Genomic DNA, 27,518 nt, shown 5'->3' with positions numbered 1-27,518 from the left:
AGCAGAGCTCATTGACAGAGCTTGGAAGGGGGAAGGGGAAAATACCAGGTTTGCCAGTGATGAGCAACAGGATGTTGTGCCAAATCTTGAGGAAATGAGCACTAATGGGATAGTTCAATCTACTGCACAAGGTGCTGTCTAAAAAGTACCACACACGCTAATGCACACAGCATGAAGAACAAACAAGATGAGCTCAAAGCTTTGGCCTAGTCCCAGAGACTCGATATCACTGACATAAGTGAAACCTGTGGGGATGAGTACAATGACTGGAGTGCTGTGTTGGATTTTTATAGGTTCTTTAGGAGAGACAGACAGGGCAGAAGAGGTGGAGGGGTGGCATTGTGTGTAATAGAAAAGTTAGAGTATAGGGAGCTCACTGTTGGCACTGGCACAGTTAAGAGCCTCTAGGTAAGAATCAAGGGACAAACAGCTAATAATTTGTATGTCTTTGTGGGAGTCTGCTAGAGAATTCCTAGCCAGAACAACGGCACTGATGAATCAACCTTTGAGGAACTAAGGGACACTTCTGAGTCAACCACCCTCGTCCTTATGCTGGATATGAAATCAACTGGGAGCATCACACGGTTGGTGCAACCCAGGCCTGAAGATTTTTTAAAAATCTAGATGACAACTTTTATGGAACAGGTCCTAAGGGAGTCAATTTGGAAAGATGCCCTTCTCAACTGGCTGCTTGTCTACAGAGAGGCTCTTGTGAGTGAAATGGTGGTTGGCAGCCATCTTGGCCACAAAGTAAGTAAGTTTAAAAATCTTTGTTGACAGAAGGAAAAGTGCCAGCAAAAGTTCAACTCTGGACAGGAGGAGAACTGACTTTAGACTGATCAGGGAACTAGTGAGTAAATTCCTTGGGAAAATGTTTTTGGAGGTGCTGGGTTTCATCAGCTCTGATTACTTTTGGAACATCACCTCCTAAGGGCAGAGGATCAGGCTATTCCAAAATGTCAGAAGTCAAGCAGGTGAGGCAGAAGGTTGGTTTGGTTGAATAGCAATCTTCTCTTAAAAATTAGATGTAAAAGGAAGGTGTATATCCAGTAACAGAAAGTTCAAGTATGGAAAGAATACAGAGATACTGCTTGTCAGAGAGAAAATTTTTGTAACCAAAGCTCAAATGGGACGTTAAGGTGGTCACAAATGTGGGGAGCAATAAGAAGAATTTTTCAAATATATTAATGGTGAAAGGCACTATAGAAATAACATCTGCTCATTACAGGATGAGAATGGGTACCTCACAAATTGGGAGAGGTGTTTAATGCATTCTTTGCTTCTGTCTTAAACACAGATGACAACCAAGAGCATCTCAGTGCCTTGAGCTGGAGAAACATGTTTGTGAGGATGATCAGCAAGCTGAACATCAGCCACCATGTGCCCAAATGGCCAAGAAGGCCAATCTTGGTTTGTATCAGTAACAGTGTGGCCAGCAGGACCAGGGCAGCAATTTTCCCTCTGTACTTGGCACTTTGAATCTTATGTTCAGTTCTGCGCAAGCCATCTCCCCCCACCCCCCGACCCCACCGCCCACTACAAAGAAGACACTGAGGTGCTGGAGTGGGGACAATAAAGTTGTTGAAGAGTCTGGAGGTATTATGAGAAGCAGTCGAGGGGAATGGGTAGTTTAGACTGGAGAAAAGTTGTCTGAGGAGAGACCTAATTGCACTCTTCAACTCCCTGAAAGGAGGTTGTAGACATGTGGGCTTTGGTGTCTTCTCCCAGGCAACTAGTGACAAATGAGATAATGGTTTCCAGTTGGATCATGGGGGTTTTAGGTCAGATATTAGGAAATTTCTTTATGGAAAGGGTTTTCAATCTTGCGAACAGGCTGATAAGGAAAGTGGTTGAGTCACCAAAATAAGTGTAGATGTGTCAGTTAGGGTCATGGTTTAGTGCTGGACTTGGCAGTGTTATGTTAATGGCTGGACTAGATGTGCTTACCAATCTTTTTCAACCTAAAGAAATGTATGGTTCTAAATGATACTAAATAATTATATAATCATATACTAGTGTCTTTCCTTTTTGGATTTCAGTTCTGTTTTTTTTTTTTCTTTAATATTGCCAGAAGAGTTATTTTGAGCACCTTACAACTTAAGAAAGTTTGTACTGGGTAGAGTCTGTCAGTTTTCAGATTTGTCTCTGATTTCTAGAGCTGACCTACTGCAGTTTCCCAGTCATACTATCCATCCAAGAAAAGCCTTTTTTAGATCTTCTCAATGGTAAGCCTACAGAGCTTTTGCTGAAATAACACAATTACCAGACATAACAGTTATATAATAGAGTATTTCAGCTTAAATAATAAAATGTATCAAAGACTCTATGCCTCATAATGGAACTGTTTCTTAACCTCAACTATAGGTATTGCTATCAGCTCTTTTCAGAATACAGTACAAAAATCCCCAAACATCTGAAAGGTGATCCTTTTTTCCAGTTAGCAGAATTTGTACCTTACATAATTAATTCAGAGTTAACAGCAGTCTAACCTACCACCTGCCACTAGCAATTTCTAACTTTAAACATGTTACTTCTTATGTTATGTTCTCAGTATTACACCCACATTTCCAACAATCAGAATAGCAAAATTAGATCATTACATATTACTTCATCAACAGTTAGTGAATCATGGAACATAAACTAAAAATATACATGAGAATGGATTGTCTAAACTGACAAGTAACATAAGAAATATATTCCAAAGTCAAACTATGAGTTTGTCTGAAGGTTTTCGGCAGAAATTATTTTTCAAAAATAAATGCACTTTCTAATACACAAGGGTGCTTTTGTGCTTTTCGTTGGGCAGGAAAGTAGGTGGTCGAGTGGAAAAAGTTCTTCCTTTTCACTTTTCTGCTAGACAAGAATCACATCCACTTAACATCTTACACTAAACTCTCTAAAAAACATTGTGACTTTCATTCTTAACAGAAATTTGTGCAAACCAGCGCTTAATTAAATGAGAAAAATTTCATTTAATTATTTCATAAGTGAGAATTTACACCTACTAAACACACCACTAACAATTCCATTTGGATTCAGAAAAATTTTTTTTTCACCATTTCTTGTAAATTATTCTTATTCAAATTATCCTAAGCAATAAACAGTTATTTTCAGCTATAATTACAAGGATAAAAAAACAGTCCATAATACCTCTTAAAATATGTTACCATGTGATATTTACAAAGAGATTGAAAAAAACCCGAAGGCTTTAAAAAATATCTTTCTTCTTCAAATAGACGACTTTTTTTTCTGCCTGTTTGTATTTCTAATGGCAGAAAGCAGACACTAACAAAACAAAACCACACATAAAGACAATAAAGTACAGTTACAGTCTGTATTTTTGTCTTGATAATTTCTGATTCAGTACTGAAAGTTTAGACTTCAGAAGTTTAATACAAATTTTACTGAATAACAAAAGCAAATCTCTTTGAAATGAACATAGTTTAATTAGATTTCCTACCACTGATTTCTGTTACAGCTAAGTCACTGAAGTAGGCCATCAATGGGGAATGAAAAAGGAGCAATGCATATTACATATTGCATATTATATTTCAGATTACACTATGATCTACTAAGCCATTCTATCAGAACAGTATAATCTATCTATCTATCTATCTATCTATCTATCTATCTATCTATCTATCTATCTATCTATCTATCTATCTATCGTTATGAAATTAAATCTATATGAAACTGATTTGGACTGGAAATAAGAAGAGCTTCCTATGGAACCAGATGATATTACAGTGCTGCACAGGCACTAAGATGATTATCACCAGAGAGGAGACCCTTTTTGTCATGGATATGAGGACCAGTGATCCTCAGACTCCCTTGCCCTTTGATGTATGGATGTTTCAGTGTCCATGTTATAAGAAATTGGCCAGCACAAACAAATGCTAACATGGAATGATAGAATCATGAAGGTTGGAGACCTTTAAGATTGATGATCTTAAGACCTTTAAGATCTGAACATGACCTGTTTCTTTCCACTTCTACTAGTCAAAAAAGAAAAATGCCATCAAAGCCTTTTTCTGCTCTTCTGTTCACTATGTACCAGGCAGGATCTGGGAGCAGAGAATGTCCACAAAATCCCACAGCAGCAGGGAACATCAGTTCAAAGGTTGGTTGGTCCATTCACAAGTCTTTGCCCTCAGACCCTGCTTGTTCCTGAGGACGGGAGGTATGGATGTGGTCAGAGGACACTAACAGGTTAGAATATGCTGGGCTGTCCTTATGCACATGTAAATTGAGTGAGCCCGGGAGAAAGCCTAGGTGTAAAGTGAATTGAGATAACTGTGGCATTCTTGGAGATAGGTACTCTGATATTCTTTTGAGCCACAGGCAGCTTGTAGCATGGCCAACATCACTGTCTGGGTTTTAAAAGAACCACAAAAGTTGAAAGCACTGAAAAAGGCATGTGTCCGGATATCCTTCCAAGTCCTACATCCTGTAATAAAAAAATATTTTCCTCTCTATATTTGCACCAATGAGTATTTCAACTCATGCTCTACAAGGACATGCCACTTGTCATAAAACAAATGATACAAAATTCCAAGGAATCAATAAAAGGCACATAGTAATGCAGAGAAAATGTAAGGTAGATTAAAAGATCCTAAACCTAACATGAATTTAAAACAAATGCTAGTTATTTGACCTATTGCTTTTTATATTTTTACCCCACAGTACAGTCCTATTAAAAATGAAATTTTCACTAATAATTTAGGATCTTTTAAGTAAAATGGCTGACTTAGGAGTAAATGTAAAGGACACTTGATCTGTTATTCTGCTTCTGCCCAGGAATATGTGTCAGCAGCTACATGAATAATTTTTAATTTCGAGGCCTTGAAATTCACCCTGAGGATACCCATCAGAAAGAAAGGATCTTCAGAAGAAAAAGAAGAAAAAATTAAAAATACCATAATGTTGTGGCTGTCATTTGGCAATGACTGTTGTATTATAAATTGAAAATTAATCAAGAAGTAAAAAAATCTTATTACATTTTGACAGGAAACCTAATGCAGTACTTGATGAATACAGGAGATGACCCATAACAGAGATTTGTCGAGGTCAGGGTGTTCCTAAAGTCTTGCCAGGTGGACAAAACTCCTGTGAAGGTAGATTAATCCACTTTCAAATGAAATATATCTGAGGGTCTTTCACCTCCTGCACAGTTAACTGGTCAAGGAAAATAGTCAGTTCCACGTATCTCAGTGTTTGTTTTGGTGATAATGTGTATCTGACATATAAACCAGTAACAAATTCCTACACCTGGAGGCCATTCCTATGACAAACAAGATATTTATAACTCTTTAAAGAACAATACATCTGAAGAGAAACACATGGATGGTAAATATGTATCACCACATACCAAAAAGTCACAGACTAAGCAACTATATTTAAATTTTCTTTTTTTGTTTTTTTTTAAGAATGTCGTTTTACATCTGCTCTTATATGAAAAGAAGCAACTCCAGAAATTGATGTTTATAAATTTATTCAAACTGACAGATATTGATTTTAGATATATTTGCCTAATTTTTTTCAGCAGTCCATAGTAAAAAATCCACTTGCAAGATCTTTATTATGGAAAAACTATCAGCAAAAAAGAAGACTATCTCAAAGAAAGCAGAAATACAGAATTTACAAGAATGATGAATATCCAAAACCTGTGTAAAGAAACAGTATTTTAAAAACTGTTACAGAGAAGCCAAATTCATTGGTAATACAAGTGTTTCATATTACATTGTACTCACTCTTAGTTTCCTGAATTAACAGGATATTAGCAGAACAAGAAGACGATGTCTCAAAATAAATAAATTGGCATGTTGAATACAAAATGGAGGGGTTCTGTACTTTAACTTATATTAAAATTTTCAACAACACTGTAGTGTAACAGCAATTTATCATGATTAGAAAAAAAATGTTTTTTCAATGATTATTTTACCCTCTTACATGAATGAGGCACAAATGAGGCTTCTACATCAGCAATTTGTAGTTTTATAATTAATCGCTTGCCATAGTAGCGATTACAAAAAAGAATTCAAAGATACATGTTATTACATTTTTGTAATGTATTGTATTATTTCTAACAGCTCAGCATACATTGCAACTGCTGTTGCAGCAGCTGCATACATTGCAACATACATTGCAACATAGCAACGTACATTGCAACCAGAGCATTTTCAGACTCTTGGAGAATGTATTGCACTACACAAATCCAATGTCAGAAGGAAAAAAAAAAAAAGGAGTACTTTAAAAAAAAAAGTATGGTATTTTGCATCATTTTTTTTCAGAATCAGAAAATGCAATAGTTAATATATATTATCAGGATAATTGAGAATCTCTTGGAGATAGTATCACACCTGAAACAAATCTACAGTAAATTCACGATTACAAGCTGCACTGACTATAAGCCGCATCCCTGGGTGTTGGCAAATATTTCGTTTTTTTGTCCATAAATAAGCCGCACCTGAATATAAGCCGCTCTGTCATTTGCAGCGAGGACCCACGTGCAACAAAGTTGCCAATTAGTAACAGAACCGTGGCAGGGCGGGGTTTACTGGCTCAGCTAAGGCTGTGCAGGCTCGGCCTGCTAGAGGCTGCCGACGGGGCCAGGTAGCCCAGCCCGGCGCTGCCCTGTGGTGGCAGGCAGGGACAGAGCCCCCCACCGCCTCCCCGAGCCACGGCAGGGGCGGCCCGGGTCCCCCGCCGCCTCCCCGAGCCGCAGCAATGGCGGCGCATGGCCCCCCCGTCTCTCCCCCGGGCTGTGGTAGAGGAGGGAAGGAGGGAGCTCTCCCGCCTCTCTCCCCACCCCCTGTGCTGCCTGCAGGCAGCCAGGCTACACCCGTGGTGCAACAGAGTAGCAATTTGTAACAATCGCAAAATGCCGACTTTGCAGCAGCTCGGCTCGGCACTCTGGCTGGCACTTCTGAGGTTATAAATGTCAGAAAATTATTCACATATTAGCCGCTCCTGAGTATTAGTCGCATTTCCGGTTTAGGAGCAAAATCTTAGTCAAATTGGTGCGGCTTGTATTGGTGAAATTACTGTAATATCTAATCTACTTGCTAAACTAGAGGATTATAAGGAAAAATCAAGAAGTATGATTATATAGGAGTGAAAAGTTCTGTTAAACAACAAGATAAGCTTTTCTTGATTTTCCTAATTTAAAGCAGTATTCTTTTCTTTTTTCTTCAAAAAGGCAAAGTAAACCAGATATTTACCATAAAGATATCCACTTTGAAAATGGAGGATTCCTCTTTAAAGCACAGAAGAATATTTAAGTAAACACCAGGGACTACACAAGTAAACACACTTGTATGTTCTTTCAGTGAAGCAGTTATTTTAACAGATGCTTAATCCATTTCACTATGAAAGTAACTTTTAATCAGAACTGATTACAATTGGATTAAAGCCTTGACTTGGGAAATCCATTCAAGTGAAAGGATCTACACTGTGCTACCAGCCGTTGCCATTTCATGTTGTAGACAAAGAAAATAGAGAGAACCTCATCACAGCAGAGATTTCTGAGGAAGAAACAGCCCTAGCTTCTGAAGTCCCTCATTGTATTTTCCTCTTCGATTCAAGTAAAGTGAAGTCTAACTGACATGGTGGTTGGATATATAGGGAATTGTTGCATTTTCTGTTTGAACACTTTCATATGCAATCTATTGATCTAAAACATATCTTTCAAAAGAACAGTTTGGGAGAGAATAAAATATCATTTAATCTACCTGCTTCCCTTAGGACTGCTCCCATGATAGCTATATCTGCTTCTGGGACTGCAAATGCTTTACCAAATTCCAGACAGGTTTCTACTCTTGCACCTTTCCTAGTGTTACAGATGAATTTAACCTTTCCTTGAAAACATCATAGGCACGCTATGAAAAGACTATGTAACAGAAATACTGAGAACTAACTATGGAAATAGTAAGAGAATAAGGGACGGATAAGGAAATAGAAGGAGGATCAGCAACTCTAGAATGTTTTAATATTGAATCATGGTCATAAATACAATAAAAAATTTCATGCTTTAATCCAGAAGAGCGTACCAAGAGAAAAACAAGACAAAACTCCGTGAAAAGAAAAAAAAACTTCCTTTAGGAGCTAAATTATACACTTCAGACAGAGCTACACTCTTCTGCAATGGGTAGTGAACACAGATCTGCTTCTGCCTCTTTTAGCATGAGAATTTTTGGGGGTTTTATCCAATGCTCAGAATATTGCATAAGGAATGTACTGACTGCAAATTTGAAAAGCTCTGGGATTTTTTTTGACTGAGGGATGGGTTTTGCAAATGGTTTTTAAAATGTGAAGAAAAACATCCACTTACAGAATTTTGTTGACAACAGCATTTGCAACACTGTCAGGGCACCAGAGGGGCTGGCAGCTTCAAGAGGCCAGGTGACAGGGAGTCTAGGATGGTGATGGAAGGGTCTGGCAGCCACAGCTTCTTCCTCCCCCATCCCCAGTCCCAGGCCTTGACACCTCCTTGGGGGCAAGGACCTGGGGACAGGGACAGACCACCTCAGCCAGGCTGACACATGCTGACTAACCTAACTCTTGGAAAAAGCCAAAGCAAGTAGCTAACTAACTAATTAACTAACTGACTAACTAACTAACTCTTACTCTTATTCACAAATCAACTCACAGAATGGAAGTGTAAGTAAAGATAAATGAAAAAAAAATCCTCTACTGGAAATACAGAAATACAGTTACAGGGTCTCAGGTTATAATTTCTCCTAAATTTTAAATTTAAAAATGATTGCAGCTCATAAAGGAAGTTAAAAAGATATGAAGTAAATTTGCTGGTTACTGGGTTTGATCAGATCCTATCTTCAGTCTTGGGGCTTAGAGACCAGGGAAAACCTACTTGTACTGCTTCTGCTGCTGCTCTTGGTCTTGACATAGTCAGCAAGGGAATGAAAACACACTCTGAAGCAGATTCAGAAAAGACGGACATCACCTAAGGGAAATGGACTAACTTTGTTGCAAGGCTTCACATTCCCCACTCGCACAGCACTGATGGGTTGAAGGCAGCAAAACTGAATATTCAAAAGAAGACAAATGCTGTCACACAACTGGCAAATGTTCAATTTCCTGGATAGATCCCAAGTTTCTTTTTTTTTTCTGAAAGTATTTGCTTTTTCCCTTTCTCATCAGATATGAACTGAATTATAAAAGTCTGCAAATGTCATCTTGGTTGTTATCACTGGTGTAAAACTGGTGTAAAATCGGTTTATACATATGTTGTTCCTGTTTGTTCACGTAGATGGCCTATAGATATGGGAGTTGTGTTAATTTTATGAAACGTTTGTTCAGTTCTTCTTGGGTAACATCTCAGCTGGAGATGAATTATTTTTGCTGGTTAAAATTTCTTGAGGAGCATTTTCTTTATGTATAATCTTTGGCAAATCATTGTCATCATACTAGTTGTTCTATATGGTTTATTACAAGGCTAGATGTTATCAGACACATTTTTTCAAATTGTAACTGAATATGTGTGGATTGTTTTAAGGGATGAGGCTGATGGGAAACCAGATGCACACATATTTATAGATCTAATGTAGATTATTCATAAATTCTGAGAGTAGCTATGTTTTTAAATCACAGGATTTGCGAGCATTACATTTTTTGAAAAAGTATTAATAAAAATTATGTAAAGGAAAACAGTATCCTCAACAAGTTCTATATTTATAATTTCCTTTTCATATGTCTACCACTACTGGTGACTACTGGTCACACTCCAATGTGAATTCATATCAGAAAATCAGAATATCAGAAAAAATACCAGAATATGAAAGGCAAAAATATGACCTTACTGAAGCATATTATCAAAGCAATGGCATTATTAGCACAATATATTTGGGGGGAAAAAAAAAACCAAACACAAAAACAAACAAACAAAAACAAACAAAAAACAAACAAAAAACAAACAAACAAAAACTAACTAACTAACAAAGATCCCCCAAAAAACAAAAAAAACCCCAAAAAACACCCAAAAATAAACCAAATAAACTAAAGCAACATAAACCAGAACTGCAAGAAATTAGGCCCTTTAAAATTACATATAACCAGTGTATCACCAACCATAAGCAGGCATTTTAACATTACCAAACCAGTAAATAACTGGAATAGAACCCTGGAATAGAACCTCAATGACTCTTTGCCTCATTTTCACTGCAACTGCAAAGTTTCATTGTCACCTTTAACTGCAATTCTAAAATTATTATCCTCAACTATAGCAATGTCCATAACAGTTTGTGAAGAGGAAAATTAAGCTGGAAAAGGGAAATGTGGATCAAGAAGGAGAGATAAGTATGAAGTAGGACAGCCCTGTGAAGTTCAACTTAATACCTGGTTCCATATATTCATTTCAGTTCTCTGGCCAAAATTTTAAGGATGAGTGTGGGGAGAAATTTTTCAATGCCTTGGTGATTCTTTCTTCTAGAACTAGATATGCAAATAATAACCCCTTGTCTAGAAAAAGGACATTTGTTAGTTGAATTTAAGGGAAAAAAGTCACCAGTTTATTTCACAACAATAAAGACTGATCTGTAAAAGTATTGTCAACATGTGGACTGGTCCTTTGGGGCAGAACCTTTAAACAGTCTAGTGCATTAGTCTTTTGAGTCTCATCCCAGCTGAGCTAAAAATTACAGTAATGTATGTTTGCTTTAGGGTGAAATCTTACTCATTCCCTTTCCCTAAATTTAAACACATTTTTATAACACATGTAATTTTCATACTTTGTTTGGATGAATAAGCCTTCCTTGTTTAAAAACAGAGAACTTAAATTATTGGTTCATATCTCTCTTGTGTAAAGTTCAAAGACATTAAGATAAACATGTGTTTATAAAAATAGCTCTACTCTAGAAAAACAGACATTTTACAGGCACTTCCAATATATGAAGATTTTAAACTTTTCTAATAGATACAGCATGGTATTTTAGACCTTTAAAATAGCACAAACTCCTTACAGCCCTCAGTACCTCTGAAAAGATGTGAATGTCTGGAAGTATGAAAAGCCAAGCCTAACAAACATTAAGATTAGGAACCTTTCTCCAATGTCTAATAGAAAGTAAAAGCAAAGAGTTTTAACAGAGAACAATTTTATATCTAAGAGAAAGACCATAAAGGATGTGGCAACAGAAACTATCCTACATGATCATGCATGTCTCAGTTCAGGACTTTCAGTCTGGTAGCACAAATCAAAACAGTGCTTCACTTGTGTACTGGTCCTGATTGGGATAGATAATTTTCTCCATACCAGCTCATGCTGTTTTGTATGTGTGACACAAGTGCTGATAGCGCAGGGATGTTTTAGCCTTGTCAAGCAGTGTTTACAGCAACACAGATTTTTCTGCTTCTCAAACCACTCCTCCACTGAGAAGGCTGGAGGTGCACAAGGAATTTGGAAAAGGCACAGCTGGAAGAGCTGACCCAAAGGACATCCCATATCATATGAAATCACAAAGAAAGGGTACTCCAAGTTGCTGCATTTGTTGTCCCTGGTCACTGTAATGTGTGGTGGAGCTCTGCTTTCCTGGGGAGAGCTAACAATTGTCTGCCCATGGGAAGTGGTAAATTAATTCCTGCTTTCCTTTGCTTGTGTACATGACTTTTACCTTCCCTGTTACAATGTCTTTATCTCACGTGTATCACTCCTGTTCTTGCCCCTGTCGCGTTGCATGGGAAGTAAGAGGCTGTGTGTGGCTGAGTTCTCTACTAGGCTTAGCCAGATTAAGATATCATTATGTTTTAAGTGGAAAAATATGTTCATTTACAGATGAAAGGTTAAAAATATATACATATATAAATAAAAGCATGTCTACCAACAAAAAGAACACAGTATAGTAGTTCTGGTTAGGAAACCAAGATGGTACTATAATCTGAGAATTTGTCAATAGCCAATTAATGGTGGGGTTTTTTTGGGGGAGAAATGGCTTGTCAGGGGTTGTTTTGTTTTTGTTTTTTTTTTTTTTTAATCTGAGAACAACTTCTGGCTGAAGAGCAGCAAAGATTTTCCACAGTAATTGTTCACACTACCAGATGGCAGAAGAATAACAAGCATAGAGAGGAGGAAAAAACAAGGAATTCTTTCTTTCCTACTTCTGAACTCAATCTCCAAAATATGTGGTTCATTTCAAAGGAGAAGAAAAACAAGGTTAGAACATCAGGCAATCTTTTTTCCCCAGCTTGTCTGCCTCTTATGCCTGTCCTTTTTACTGATATGATGGATGCTGGGAAAGAAAGTGTTGGTAGGTATCAAGCAAAGAAAACACAGTGTCAGAACACTGTTCTTGATGACTGACCAATCTATCTTGTGCCCTGTAAAGCCTGCTCCAGCAGGTACACCACAAAGTTTCCTGGAGGTGGTTGCTGAAAATAAGGATACATAAGAGGGGTTATTTAGTAAACATTAGTCACCCTAAGAGAAACTGAGCTAGGTTGAACAGAATATTTGGCCCCTCCTCTTTGTACACTTTTGATTAGCAAAGGACTTCCTGCACTGTTTCCATGATAATGGAAACAAGGTCTGAGCAACAAGATTTTTAGTTGTAACAATGCCCTCTTAAGTCTCGAAATGTTCCAAAATGGAATCCCTAGAAATCTAAAAGAAACAGTAGATTGTTCTGCCTGTTTGATGGCCCGAGTTATTCTTCAAATGACTCTTGGGAAAACTGTAAGTGTATATCAATATTTTGAGCACAAAAGAAAACTGTGAGAATTAAGTCCATTATACAGAGAAGTTTTGGGTTTTTTAAAATTGCCAAAACTGTAGGTGTAGAAAATCCAATATTTACTTAAAATTGAAAGCAAGAGACATTACAATATTCACTCTTAGCTGATGCCTGATAGATGACCCTCTCAAATAAGTATTCATGACAATATTTTTAGATGAGGCACATATTTCTGTTCCTTCAGGAATGGAGGAGTGCACTGTACAGTATCAGGTGGAATTAGAAAAACAAGACTCTTTCAATTTTCTATTGTTCCTCTTGTCAGTGAAGTGTAGACATTGGAGAAGGTCTATACTAGACATGTAATTTCTATCACGACATTTCAGAAATTCCTTGAGGGAAATCAAACATATGAAAACCTGAATATGAAATACATTTTTTAGAACTTCAAGATAAAATTTCAGTACCCATACACAAAATCAAGTTATTTCAATCCTACACACATTTAGAAAAATGTATCATTCATTAAAATAATTAAACTTGCAAATTGAGTCTTCACTGTGACCTCCCCTTGATACTGAGTAGAAACCAATCACATATAATTAAATTGGAGTTTTCACCAATAGCTATAAATCAGTGTTCTGCAATGCAAGCACATGTAAAATTCTGAAGTTTCATCACAGATATTTCCTTATCTATCTCAAGTAGAATGTGTCATTAACAAAATTTTATGCTTGACAACACTTTTGATGGATAAATTTTTCCTAATATCTAACCTAAATTTTGCTTGGCCACTTTGTGGCCATTTTCTCTGGTCCAATGGCTTGTTACTTGTGAGGTGAGACAATGCTCCACCTTTCAGTAATCTACCTCCTTTTTGGCAGCTTTAGAGAGCAATAAGGTTTCTTCTGAGAGTCCTTTTCTCCACACAGGACAACATCATTTCCCTCAGCTGTTCCTCATAAGACTTGTGCTCCAGACCCTTCACCTCTTCATTGTTCTTTACACACACGGTGTCCACTTACAGTTTTAAAGTCTATGAGCAAAAACTGTGATAGGCACGCTAAAGTTCACTTTAAGACCATTACAGAAACCCAGGCTGTGGTGTCTTTGTCATGGATTTTGGGGGTTGTCATAGGGTATTCCTTCAGAGCAGAAGCATTCAATTTACAAAAGATACTGTTATAGCACTGTAAGGTCTTTTAAATAATATTGGAGCCTCTGAGCAGAAAGCAGATAGTTAAACGCACTTCATTCTCACATTCACTTAGCAGTCCAATAGGGACTAACCGGCAGTTCAGCAGGGAGTGACTAACCCTAGTAAATATGTCATTTTAAACAGATGTCAATAAGAAAGATATTTCAACTAAAAAGTAAGAATTCTCAATAGGAAAAATAAGGATGCTTGTTCAAGAAAGTGGCATAAATTGATTTCTGAAATTATTTTCTTAACTGATATGATTTCCTATGTGCGCAGGGACACATGGTCATGGAATATCTTATCATTATTTCAATTAGAAGAACAGATTCTTATCTGGACTACCATGGCAGGTTGTTTCTACTAAAGCATGAAAAGAGTGCTCTTCTTTTTTGAACTGAAAAGTTTATTCAATTTGTCTTTATATCAATATAAATTATCTTGTCTATTTTAAGGAGAAACAGTAGGCCTTAGTTCAGTAATCTAATAATTACTATCTCACCAATAAAAGAACTTCATTTTAGTAGAATCATTACTTAAGAATATTTTAAAGTACACAGTAATTTCACGATTATAAGCCGCACTAAGTCGCACTTGCGGGTGCCAGCAACTTTTCATTCTTTGTCCATATATAAGCCACACCTGATTATAAGCCGCACTTTACAATGCAGAGTGTGATAAAAGGTATCTATTCTATCACCATCCCTTAAGGGTGGGGGCAGTGATCCTTATCTCAATGTCAGATATTCTGCTAATGGGCCATCCATTGAAACCAGGTGGGGCATTGTTCTTTATCTTTTCACAACCCATCCTTCCTCCAGCAAGTCATTTTCTGCTAATGGCCCATTGAGTCCCGCTGTGAGACTGATAAAATTACTTCATCCCATTGGAAGTTGCTCCAACCAGGGGGAAGAGCCCAACATTTCTTACAAAAATAAAAACAGAGGTTTTGGGACAGTAAGGGAGCCCCTTTCTCCACTGGACTCCAGAGGAAAACTGGATTTCTCCACATCAACACTGGACCTCCGGAGGGAAACTGCATCTTCTACAGGATCACTGCTTCAACTGAATCACATCTGTCACTGCAAGAGGATGCAGCCACCATTTAATGGGACTGCTACCAACAACACCCTGCCTGACAGGGTGTCAGGTTGTACTCTGACTTTGTCAGGGTTTGGAGTTTGTTTCTTTGTAGTACTGTATTTTTATTTTAATTTCCCTAGCAAAGAACTGTTATTCCGAATTCCCATATCTTTGCCTGAAAGCCCCTTGATTTCAAAATTATAATAATTTGGAGGGAGGGGGTTTACATTCTCCATTTCAAACAGAAGTTCTTGCCTTTCTCAGCAGACACCTGTCCTCCAAACTAAAACAGCAACTTTTTGTTCTTTGTCCATATATAAGCCGCACCTGATTATAAGCCGCACTTTGGGTTTGGACCAAAATTTTAGTCAAGATGGTGCGGCTTATAATTGTGAAATTACTGTATTTCTGCTTATTTAGCAGTATTAAACTTGGGAATAACTTAATAAACAATATGTTTTTCTTGTTTTGAAGTATACATGCAACTTTAAACTTACACTAAAATTATTATAATGCCACAAAATTTGTCATTCCCATAAGAAATTTTAAAAATGTATAAGAATAGTTACAGATGTGAACAAAAGTTTCAAACTTCTAGAGTCGGTAATTGGTGTTTATTAGGCTCATCTGTATGTTTGGAGGCATCTGTTCAGTCATTGGCTATGTTTATTTACCATTTTTATTGTTCTCTCAGTCAGGAATCAAACTAGATAATCAGTGAATAGGTAATTTCTGGTAGGGATCCTTGAAGCTATTGTTGATATCTTGTGAAGACAGAAAACAGAAGGAGATTGACACTCATCTCACACTTCATGATTAGCCTGGACTAATTCACAGTGACATTTTTTGATAAACAGAAATACATATTTCTCTACTATTCAATATCCTAAAGTAAAACAAATAAAAACCACCAAACAATCTTGTACATGACTAAGATCTTTGTAATGTTGTTGCTGCAACAGCAGAATGTTACAAATACAAATATCTGAGTTTTTCTTCCACATTCAATTCAATGACAAATGAGTTTCCTGTCCTGCCAATGTCTATACTTAAATTCAAAACTGCAATAAATGAAGGTTTTATCTCTTATCTTATAAGTTGCAGCAGAACTGCTGATTTGAAAAGACATATGTCCTACAGATTACTTAAGTCTGTATACTTGGTTCAGAAAGACAGATTTACCTGGGAAGAGCTGTGTGGAACTAACGTACTCCAGATAGCATTTACCATGTAAGCAGTGGCATTGGACTACAGGTTTCACTTTCATTCCCAAAGCACGTAGCAATAGAAAGCTATAGCAGCTGCAACAAAAAGCACATAGTCTAATTTGAAGTTTCCTCAGAAAACAAAAGACCTCATGGGGTTGGGTTACCCATCAAATGTTGGCTGTTGCTGTTTGATGAGCCACACTTGGCTAAACAAAAAATGAGCAAGGATCAATCCTAGATCAAGTTTATGGATCAAAAGACCTCATGGTTTGGGAAAGATGGAATATTGAATTTGCAGTTCAAACTTCCAGGAAAAGACTTCATGTGTATTTGGGCATTTCAAAAGATGCTCAGAGTTTGAAGACAGGTAGTGGGGGGGATGTATATGTGAAAAGGTGGGAGTAGGAAAAGGGAGAACCATATTTAAACCTTAAATATCTGACAAAATTATTTGTTCTGCTGTTCACGAAAAACTTCACTTTTTGTTTTATTTTCTCTTTACAGAGAGTTAATGATATTCTAAAAATATAAGTATTTCATGTTTTCTGGGGTTCCCTGAATGTTTTTATTTAAGAAAATGTAAATCTTATATGCATAATCTTTGCAAATATACATAAGATCAAGACATTGATTCCTCCCCTCTCTTTCGCCAGTATTCTTAGTACATTCTTATTTATAAAATTTTTCTGCAGTTGGGGAGGAAAACAAATAGCAATCAGTAGAGGCTATTGTAGGTAATTATTAATCACATAATTAGTTACTAATACACTCCACAGCTAATTAGAAAAAGTAATTAATAAACACAAATACAGAGCAATTCATAGAAAGATGTCCAATATGAAAGTATTTTGGAAGTCTTAAAGCTTTAGGTTATGCATAGAAAATAGTTTTGACATTCACAGCCAAAATTACATATTTGCAGCAAATTTCTATGCAGAGAATTCACAATTTTTCCCCGGGGGAAAACAAAACAAAACAGAGGTCCTAGAGCCAATCAACAGATAAACTAGATTGTTGGTAGCCTGATGGAGATGAGGTTGCTGCACCTCTCTATTTTTAATCCATGATTTAGAAGCAATGTGAGGTCAAGCAGTGTTCCCACAAGGCACATACACAGATGCAACACGCAACGGGTGACACACAAATAGAATGGCTCAGTACTCAAACACAAACAGCACAAACAGCCTCATTCTTCTCCAGCTGAACAGAAGGAAGGATGATTTCTATTTGGAAATATGCTCACAAACTCAGCATGGATTTCTCCTGTAACTTGGTCTAGTCAGTAGCCTGAACTTTGCACTTGGTGCCATCTGAACATTAAACTCTGAGGCCTGCAGCTGCCCTCCAGCTCCAGGGACAAACATCCTTTTTATCCTGGACATAGTCACACATTTCTCTACCCAGCGTGCTTATTGATTCCCCCACAGCCTTACATACTGAGTACATCCAGTAACAGTACCTGAACCCCTTGGGTTCTCAGTTCCCAATGTCATCCATCTGGCTCCCTGGCTCCCTGGTCTCCCCTTGCCTCGTGCATAGATACACAGCTACAAACAGGGCTCTCAAGACACATACCATACAGTAGCCCCACACTGATCTTGGCTTCTCCAACATCTGACTCCTGAGCTTTCTGGTCTGGACTTTTGGTCAAATGGATATCGATCACCCAAACTACTCATCCAGCTTACTGGCTATTGCAGCCTGAGACCCTGTAATAATCATACCATACTGGCATAGAGACTTGTGTAATACACACACAGTCTGCATTTTCCTGTGCTGGCACCAGACACACAGACCCCTTTGACTCATTATTCTGCTCCAGCTGCTAGCACTGAAATCTCCATGCACACATGCATACAAGAGAAACATCTTTTCCTCAGGAAAAGTTAAAAATGGAACATAACAAAATACAGAACAGACTACTGATCCAGGACAGGGCATGGCCAGTTAATAGTGCTGAGCAAAGCCTGTTTGCATATGTCTGGTCCCTTTTATCCTCTTACCTCTCCATTTTCTCTTGCTTTTCTACCCCTGCTCCATCTCAATCGTCCCTTTCACTGCCTATGGTCTTCCCTCTAGATATCAAGACTAAGTCTACATGATCCCATTCTTGTCTGCATCTCATAATGTGTCCCATAGCCCTGCAGGCAGTAGCATGCTCAGCCTGAACAATGATCAGGGCGTGACTCCTTTTGATTCCTCATGATGGGCTTCAGCCCTGGCCCATAGGGCTGAGGCTGTCCTGGGTCAACCCAAGGAGGAGCTCAGGCTCCATTCTCTTTAGGACAGGGGCTTTACTCTCCCTGCACTGCACCTCTGCCTCACTTCAAGTGTGTGAAGAGCCTTTTATCAGATAAGCTGAAAAAGCTGTTCCTCTTGCAATAACACACTTTTTTTCCTACTTCAGAGTCTGTAATTTGGTACTGTTCCCTTATTATACCTTAAATGTATGAATTCTATAGCCTTATTCTATAATCTTACTTAAACTATTCTAACCTAAGCTTCTAAAAATCCATAACTTTAAAGTCTTCAGATATTAAGTTGTTTAAAACCACGTATAGGCAGTATTAAGCTAGAAGTAGTAGACTTTTTAAGACGAGTATTCACACTAGAGGCTTGATATCTGTTTCTGATGGCTTCAAACTTTACTGATCATGATGCAAGATCTTTAGGCTTCATAAACATTCAGTCATTAATTTTGGGACCTTCTCTTTCCTCTTTTCCCTCTTCTGGACCTTCTTTGTTGTAAAGGAAACATGGGCATGTAAGTTTAAATTCAGAAGACTTCCAGATAAAGTATAATGAAGCTGGAATTGAACAATTAAGGTATTAGGAAAAGTAGGCCAAAAAAATTAAGAGCAAATTCAGAAGAGTGATGTTTTAAAAAATGAGTTTTAAACCCAAAAAATTCTAAGTGAAATTTCATAGCAAAAAACTCTATTCCTCAAGACTTTCCCATCTTTTCCAGTGTTCTTCTTCTTTCTATTTTATCATACCGAATTAAATTAACTGCTATTCTACAATTATAAAAAGGCAACTTATAAAAGCAAAAAGCTTTCTCCCTTTTTTTTTTTTTTTTTTTTTTTACTTTTGCACTCTTTACCTTATTTTCACATTTTCATAGATTATGGTATCAGAATAATTTTCATATTCTAAACATATATCAAAAACAGTTTAAGTTCATAAAGCGTTATTAAATCCCTGTCAAAGCCTAAGGCTTGAGGAGTGAAAATACACTACCATCTGTTGTTCAATACAACAGTACTATTTCTTGTGTGATAGAGACTTAATACAGACAATATACATTGTGGTTCTCCACTGACTGAATAGCAGCTCCAGACTGAAAGTTCTACATCACTATGAAAAAAAAAAATGCAGCCCATTGCCTCAGAGTGCCTAAACAGGTTTAGAAATATGAACGGGGGTTATATGTCTAAATATCATAAGGGCAAGGGGAGTGGGAGGACTGTACCACTGATTTCCATTCTAGGCCTTTCTAACATGAGTTCACAAATTTATAGAACATTTTAGGCTGAGACAGACCTTTCTCTGAGGGTCACATTCTGGTCTCCTAATCAAAGCAGCACTAACCTCAAAGATCTCTGAGACAGCACAGATTCTTTTGTAATGAAACTGGGGTACACCTCCAAGTACCACAGAGATCAGTCAACACAAGCCAAGAAACTTAAATGCAAAAATGATAAAATAAAAACTATTTACACTATACTTATTTCACTTCAGCACATTTAAAAAGTCATTATTATTCCCTGCAGTTAACTAGGTGAAAATACACTGTTCAGTCTGTTTTATTTTTCCCCCTCAGTATTAAAGCTTTGATATATATAGACAGCGAAAAAACAGTTCAAAAATTTATATAAAAAAATATTTTCTTAAATTATATTTAAAAGTTATTGAGGACTCGAAATGCATACTGAAATTTTATAAATCATGTCAATGTAATTATCATAATAAGGCTTTTCAAAAAATCACAAACTAATAACAATTCCCATCCTCAAAAACATTTTTTTCTCTCTTTAAATAAAACAATTTGGATACATTAATCAATAACTTACACTTTGTGGAAAAGGAAAAAAAAAGGGCGATGCATAGAGTTTAACCATATATATTTCAGCTCATTCTACTTCTCAAATCATAGAATGACTCATCAGTTAAATGGCAATACTGCAGTTTTATAAAAAACACAAATTATAACAATTTATTATTGTATATGTGTTAAAGCACACATCCAATAATCCTCCCAAGCCAATCCTTCAGGCAAAACAAAGCATTGAAAATCATAATGTGTTAGGCATACTTGAGTCTCTTTCTAAACACAGGCTTGAAAAGATGAAAGAGTGCTATTCCATTTTGGTTGAATGGTTCACATCATGACATGATGCAGAATTAATTCTGTACACAGCAGGCTCATTTTAGTGCTCAGCAAAACATACCAACTTATAAATTTCATAGCGATAAAGCAAGAAGCAGCATACAAAAACATTAAGAAAATAAAGTCCACATATCTGCATGGCATACATTTCCATTTCACCTACCAGACTTAATTAACTGAAACATATTAGCTAAATCACATCAACAGAAATATAAGATACCTACCTGTTTTAGGATCAACAGAGAAATATGGCTGTCCCTGAAGAATACTGTACACTACTCTGGCACTGTTTCCATATGTGGGGTCATCTGCATCTGTGGCTGTCACCTGTAGAACAGATGTACCTGTATATACAGGAAAATAAGCATTGAATTGCAATAAATAATATTTTCTGACAAATATTTTTAAATACATTTTAAAAAATTCTCTAAAGTCCTCACATTCTAAAACTTCTAAAACTGAGAGATTAATAACATTTTCTCTGTTATCATCATGTCATTTTTTAAGGAAAAATAGTTACTCTAATTTGAAAAAAAATATTGCCTGTATATATGTATTTGTTAATTGATTACATACATACAAACTTAAATAGAAACAGAGAAGCAAGCATAAATAGTAACTACAAGGCATGCATATTTACATATGTTCACATACATAGATCCCAAACTTGGATATTGACTTCTAAATAACACAGATTTATGGACTTCAGAATTCTCTTCATCCACAATACAAATAAATGTTGAAGTATTTAAAATAACTTGTATAAATGCCCCCAAATGAATAAAAGTTACCAAATGAACAAATAAATGTAGCTTTTGGAAGGAATGAAATAACTACTACAACCTTGTTGGGGATGCAAATTAGAAAGATGAGTTCAAAAGACAATTTTTTTTTTTTTTATGCTAGTAATAAAAAACACCAGAAGAATAAAATCACAGTTTCTAGCATATTACTAGGTGGAATAAGTTATGAGCAACCCTTTCGAGAAAATAAAATGAGTAAGTACTGCACAGATAGAATGGAGATGAGTGATTTTTCATTTTAGTGCATTTTTCAAGGTACGTAATGATGAATCTTTATTATCACTGCCAAACACTTCGATGAGAAATCAGTAAGTGTAAGATGGTGAGTTAATAAAAGCTCAGACTTCGTTCTATATATTTGCCTTTATGCAGACACAGCTTTCTGCAGGTTCATTGGTCCAACATTAAAACACCGTAATAATAACAGAACCAGCTGCTCTCATGTAACTCTGCATCTGAACACAGATTCTCATCTAAATTAACCACTGAGCTATCACATCCACTCTGGGGTGTTCAATTTCACATTTAGTGGAGAGAAGAAGTATGTTTTTCAATTGAAACCCTTGATCTCCTTCACTTGTTGCACTTAGATTTGCCTTATAGAACCGTTTCAGCGCATGCTAACTAGATTTCTTCAGATGCAACTAAACCACGAGCTGTGCTATAGCAGGACTGCTAATAGGCACGTAGTCTCAGAGACCAGGCAAGAGCTAATCTAAAATAAAATTCCATAAATACATATGCCATGGACATCTGTTTCTCAGTTCCAGTTATTCAGACTCTTTGATCAATTTCTATTGCACAGAAACATTTGCTAATGTGCACACCCTCAGTGTACACTTGAATTAGAAGTATGTAAAGTCATGGAATCTCACTTCAGGTCCAGCAAACTAAGCATGCAAACCTTCACAGATTTGGTTTCTACTCTCTTTGAGAAACTCTTTATTTATTTGTACCACGCTAACTTGGACATAAAGAGCTGCTGTTTGTATCTCTACTGGAGACTTAAAACTCTATGCAAATGTGTCTGCATACTTACATACAGTGTCTACTGGTCTCTGTAAAGCCCAAAGTGTACACAGTCTCAGAGATAAATGTATTAACAAATCAAGTATAAGGATACCTGGATGACTTTGAAGTTGAATACTGTAATAAAATCAAGCTGGAGCTAGTTGTATGTTCATAATCATTCAGATGTTAATGATGAAAGTAACTAAATGACTGTATTTGTCTTCACGTGGAAAGGTAAAGAAGTGTGAATTAAAGCTTGTGTAATTTTTTTTAATGTTCTAGGAATCAGTTCAGCCCTATTTATTTGCTATCTAAACATAGAATAAGAGGCCACTTCCAGGAACAGACATTTCCCACTGCTAGTCTATCACATTGAAATGCTGTAATGAGATATTTCTGTAGCCCAGTTTGCAAATAATTTCTAGCTTGAGAGGAGCTCATGTGGTTCAACCTTGTGGAATCACTGCAGAATAATAAGATATAGACGCACAGTGATTTTATTTTATTTTGTAGTTGTGTACAAAAAACAACATATCCATTCAATTTGTATAGTCAGTCACCTACCAGAGTTTACTATCCAGAATGCTGGACAATCTCTGTACCTTTTTATCTATAGTTTTTCCTTTTTTCAGGAAAACAGTTACCAACAGTGTGAGTTTCCATTAGCATTTTTCCTCAGAAATCAAGATATGTCTTGAACTTGATAAATATATGTTGGCTATTTCAGAAGAAAAAACTAGAAATATTGTGATTTCATAATTCTTCTTTGAAGACTTTCCTCTCTCTCCTTATTTTAAAATAATCTTAATATACTTGTATAACTCATTGGTCTGAGAGAAAAGAAACAGAACCAATGAAAGGAAACATCTCTTATAAGCAGCTGACAGGTCATTTTAGCATGAATGGAATGCCATTATATCCTAAAATTTGCCACAGTGTTTTTCTAATACAACTGTATCTCTCTCCCAAGAAATATCTGATAATAACAATTCAGTATTGAATAGAGGCAAAGTGTTCTCTTTCTACCTAAAAGAACCCTTAGAATCACAAATTTTGACTCAACCTCCCACCCTCTCAAACCCTCATTCAGTGGAAAGTAGTATTTCAGAAGCTTAGCTTCTTCACTATCTCACACAAACATGCTCAGCATTTCATAAGATATCCCCATACCAGCCTTTTGCCCAACTCTTGCCTGATTTGCTGAGCACCAAGGAAAGGTAGCTCGTGAAAGTTGCAGGTTAGAATGCCTTGTGAAGAAAAAAGGCAAAGAGGATACTTTTACCTTCCAACTACTCCTTACAAAGCTAGCAACATTCAGGCTGGTCTGCATGACAGGCAAACCACAACTCGGGATACTTTTGCACCATTTAGATGAAGAATAATTTTTTACTGTTAAGCTAGGTGTAATGAAGGATTTAGATGGAGAATTACACAGTACTGCTCTCTTGTTCTTTTAAATGTTAAGAACTCAAAAAAAAAAAAAAAAAAAAAAGTAATCAGATCAGGTAATTTTTCCAGATACTGCAGGAGAGATATGAACATCAGACCCATACCCTCCATTCTTTCTTTACTAGCTTACTGTGAAAGTTACTGTCAAGAAAAAAACTGAGTTTTGCTATGAAAGAATTTTGTCACTCCAGCTAGGCAATAAAAACAACTTTTTTTTCCCCAGTTGGAGTATCTGCTTATTCAGAGTACAACTACCATTTCATATGTTTTGCCACTACATTTCTGAGATTGCATTTTGGGCATTCTCTTTTCTTAGTTAATGCTTTATAAAGAGCTGTAAAACATGTCTGTATGCTCTGAACACCACTTTGTAAGCTTTGTTTTTTTTTCTGATACAAATAAAAAAAAGATTATTCAACTGGGGAGCTAAAATGTATTTTTATTTAAAAGTATCTCCTTTTTTTTATAGTTTGCAAGAAAAAAATTGTGAAGTTAGATCTCAAAGAATCTCAAAGAATAACTGAAAGGGAATATTACAATTTGTCTCTCTGATGACAAATTTTTAATGTTTAATGAGGCAGTTCCATAAAATATGTCTGTTGAGAATGCAAATTTTTATGCATGACTTTCCATAGTTGTCTGTTCTACTAAATCTCAAATATAAAAAAATTGAACAAAAAAACTTAAAAGAAATTATAAAACAGTGAAATTTAATAAACACAGAGATAATCTGCCTAACTAAAGTAATTCTTAGTACTGTCTGAAAACACTAACAATTCAACAAAATGTGATTTAGTTTCCCAACACATGAAGTAAAATAGGAACTTCTAATAAAAAATATAGTTATGAACAACATTGTCTTTCGGGTTATCTGAAATTATGACTACATCACATTGAAATACTCTCAAAAGAAGCTCAGAAATGTCTACTGTGCCTATTAATTTCTTAAATAGAATTTATTCGGAATACTCTTCTTATCAGAGAATCACAAAATGGCTAGGGTTGGAAGGGGACATGAAGAGATGCTCCAGTCTCACCTCTAAATGACCTCAGCACAAAAAATTTAACATGGAGTGTTTCACTCATTTCACAGCTGGCAATTAACACATATGGTAGTCTTTTGCTGATTGAAAAATGTTCTTATTTTCTTTTAATTTCCATAAAGATGATTTTCATAAACCTTAAAACAGACCACAAAGATCTCAATGTTACTGAGTTTTTCATACTACAGAAGAAGTAATTTCAGCTATAAATCATGGCTCTTGAGCTAAAGTTTGGATAATGCCTGCCTTCAAGTTACATTGAAGGCAAGGAATAGGCATTTTCTTTCATCTCTCCCAGAATAGTACATAAAGCATAAACAGTATGTTTATTTTGTGTCACAGTAAAAACTGTGATCTAATATTTGCCAAAAAATATTAACAAAACTTTCCTGTACTTACTTGTCAGTGACTTGAGAAAAGAAAAGCCATAAAGATCCTATAGCTTTTATAACTAGATTAAATTCTAGTTGTGGGGAAAATACCAGTAGAATCTTGAGGAGACAAACAAGAACCTGCTGCTGAAACTATGCAAAATAACGAAAAGCAAAAATAATGCCACTTAGAATGCGAATTGTTGCAGAGCACCAGTAACTTTAAAGAAAGATCTTTAAATGATAATGTAAATATCAGAAGAAATATTCAGAGTGTGGCCTCCTCAGAAATTCACAGAATAACATCGACATGTTCAGTTACATATAGACTTCACAGCTAAATGTCAAAAAACTGTGCTAATTGTAGAACTAATAACAGTAACAGAGGTATCTCTATCATTTGACACAAAGAATGTATCCTGTAGAACTAGTAACAGAATTAATCTTCCTGAAATTGCAGACAATAAAAATGCTTTCAGAATGCAACAAATACAAACAAATCAATAGGAGAAAAAAAAATAGAGATAATAAATTTGCAGTGAAAACATAATATATACCTACAACATAATGCCTGTATTATAGGATATGAAAATTCATCCACTCTGTTTTACAACACAAAATACCATTCCAGATTATTCAAATCATTATTTGGAAAACAGTAACATGTATAATGTAGTTGAATAGTAATACCAGATTCTGATTAGTGCAGATTTATGACTAACATTTACGTAGAGAATACTCAATATTGAGAAGATGAAAAAAAAAAAAAAGCCCACAAAAAAGTTAGTAGTATAATACAAATAAAAATTATCGCATTAGCTACTTTTGATTTTGAAGGTAATATTGATCTCTTTCCATTATCTTTCCTCCTATGCAGAAAATAAAATGCCTCTAAAGATGAAGGAAATAATAAATTAAAATGGTTTCCATTAAAGACAAGGAAAACCAAAGAAAGAGAAAGATGGAGTTATGCATTTTTGGAAATGTAAAGGAAATTAATTACTCATTAAGACAGCCTGCGGTGTAATGGGAGATAACTGAGATAAAAGCTTAGAGGATACTGAAATGAACTGCTACTCTAACAGTAAAGCTTTGTGCCATAGTGAATTATCAAAGACAGCTGAAGATGTTTTGTGCAGAATCACAATATTCTTACTGGAAGCTCTATGCACTCACTGCAGTAATTCACGCAAACATGTATTGTTTGCATTGTCCTCGATTTATGATGTTACTCACAGAAATACTGCACTTTTGTCCTTGTAAAAAATTCTGTTGGCAATTCTTCTATTAGAAGAAAGTTGTAAACTAATTTCAATACCAGAGAAGTATTAAATAAAGAAAACTGAGAGCATAATGCAGTACCTCAAAGAATGAGAATACCTGAACTATGTAGTGGAGAAAACCAAAGATAGGTACTTTTTGGAACTTCAGTTCACTTTATAAGAAACTTGATAAATATGTCTAAAATAATTTGGAAAACTACTGTTCCTTTGTCTTTAAATCTGTGAATTGTATAGACTGCTTATGTAGACATAAGAGAATGTCATAAAGTGTGCAGTTAAATGAGGATATATGAATACATCTTGTTTCTAGAATGGAAACTACAATTTGCCAAAATACGTTAAAGTATTGCAGATTAAGTGTGACTCTTCTCTTACAACCAGCACATATGTGTGTCTATGAATGTCACAGGTTACATACGGGTTGTATTTCATGTCTTCTTCTCATCTCTTCTCAACTCCAATGTATTTAACATATACTCAATGATTTGATGATAATTTTGACAAACAGTATGTGGCATTTGCACTTATTGAAAGATTCTTGAATAGCACAATTTGTTTTCCTTACCCATTTCAGACATCTCTGGCACAGTGACAATGTATGGTCCATCTGTAAATTTTGGCGCATTGTCGTTGATATCCTGCACTTTGATAATGAACTCAGATTCGGGTTCGAGTGGCTTGTTTGTCCGTCGATCAATAGCTTGGGCATGAAGCACATAGTGTGTCTTCTGTTCTCTATCTAGGCTTTTGGTTGAATGGATGTCACCAGTTGTGTCATCAATAATAAATATAGTCCCCGCCCCTTCTCCAGTAAGAATGTATTTGACTGATCCATCACCTTTGTCGGAATTGGAATGAAGCTGTAGAATGAAAACACATAAAATAATTTAAATTACCTTAAAGGTCATTGCACATAAGATAGAAAAACTATAATATTACTGTCAGCACCCTTCTGTTTCATTCTCACCCTTCCCAGTTCTTGCCATAATTCCTTGTATG

General features: G+C 36.1%; 1 protein-coding gene across 11 annotated transcripts in view; it reads right to left on the bottom strand.

The window, feature by feature from the left end:
• The window catches only part of CDH18 (cadherin 18), a 523,214-nt gene that overhangs the window by 109,050 nt on the left and 386,646 nt on the right, over positions 1 to 27,518 (bottom strand). For all 11 annotated transcript variants that reach the window (XM_033079688.1, XM_033079757.1, XM_033079763.2 and 8 more), the window contains 2 exons: positions 27,085 to 27,379; positions 20,784 to 20,903 (listed from right to left, as the gene is read on the bottom strand). In XM_033079688.1, coding sequence (XP_032935579.1) covers positions 20,784 to 20,903; positions 27,085 to 27,379 — 415 coding nt within the window. The remainder of the gene's footprint in view (positions 1 to 20,783; positions 20,904 to 27,084; positions 27,380 to 27,518) is intronic.

This window comes from Catharus ustulatus, chromosome 1 (assembly GCF_009819885.2).
Source record: "Catharus ustulatus isolate bCatUst1 chromosome 1, bCatUst1.pri.v2, whole genome shotgun sequence".
In the NCBI taxonomy this organism is placed as follows: Eukaryota; Metazoa; Chordata; class Aves; order Passeriformes; family Turdidae; genus Catharus; species Catharus ustulatus.
Note: the sequence above shows the minus strand (reverse complement) of the source record. Positions and strands in the feature narration are given on the sequence as shown.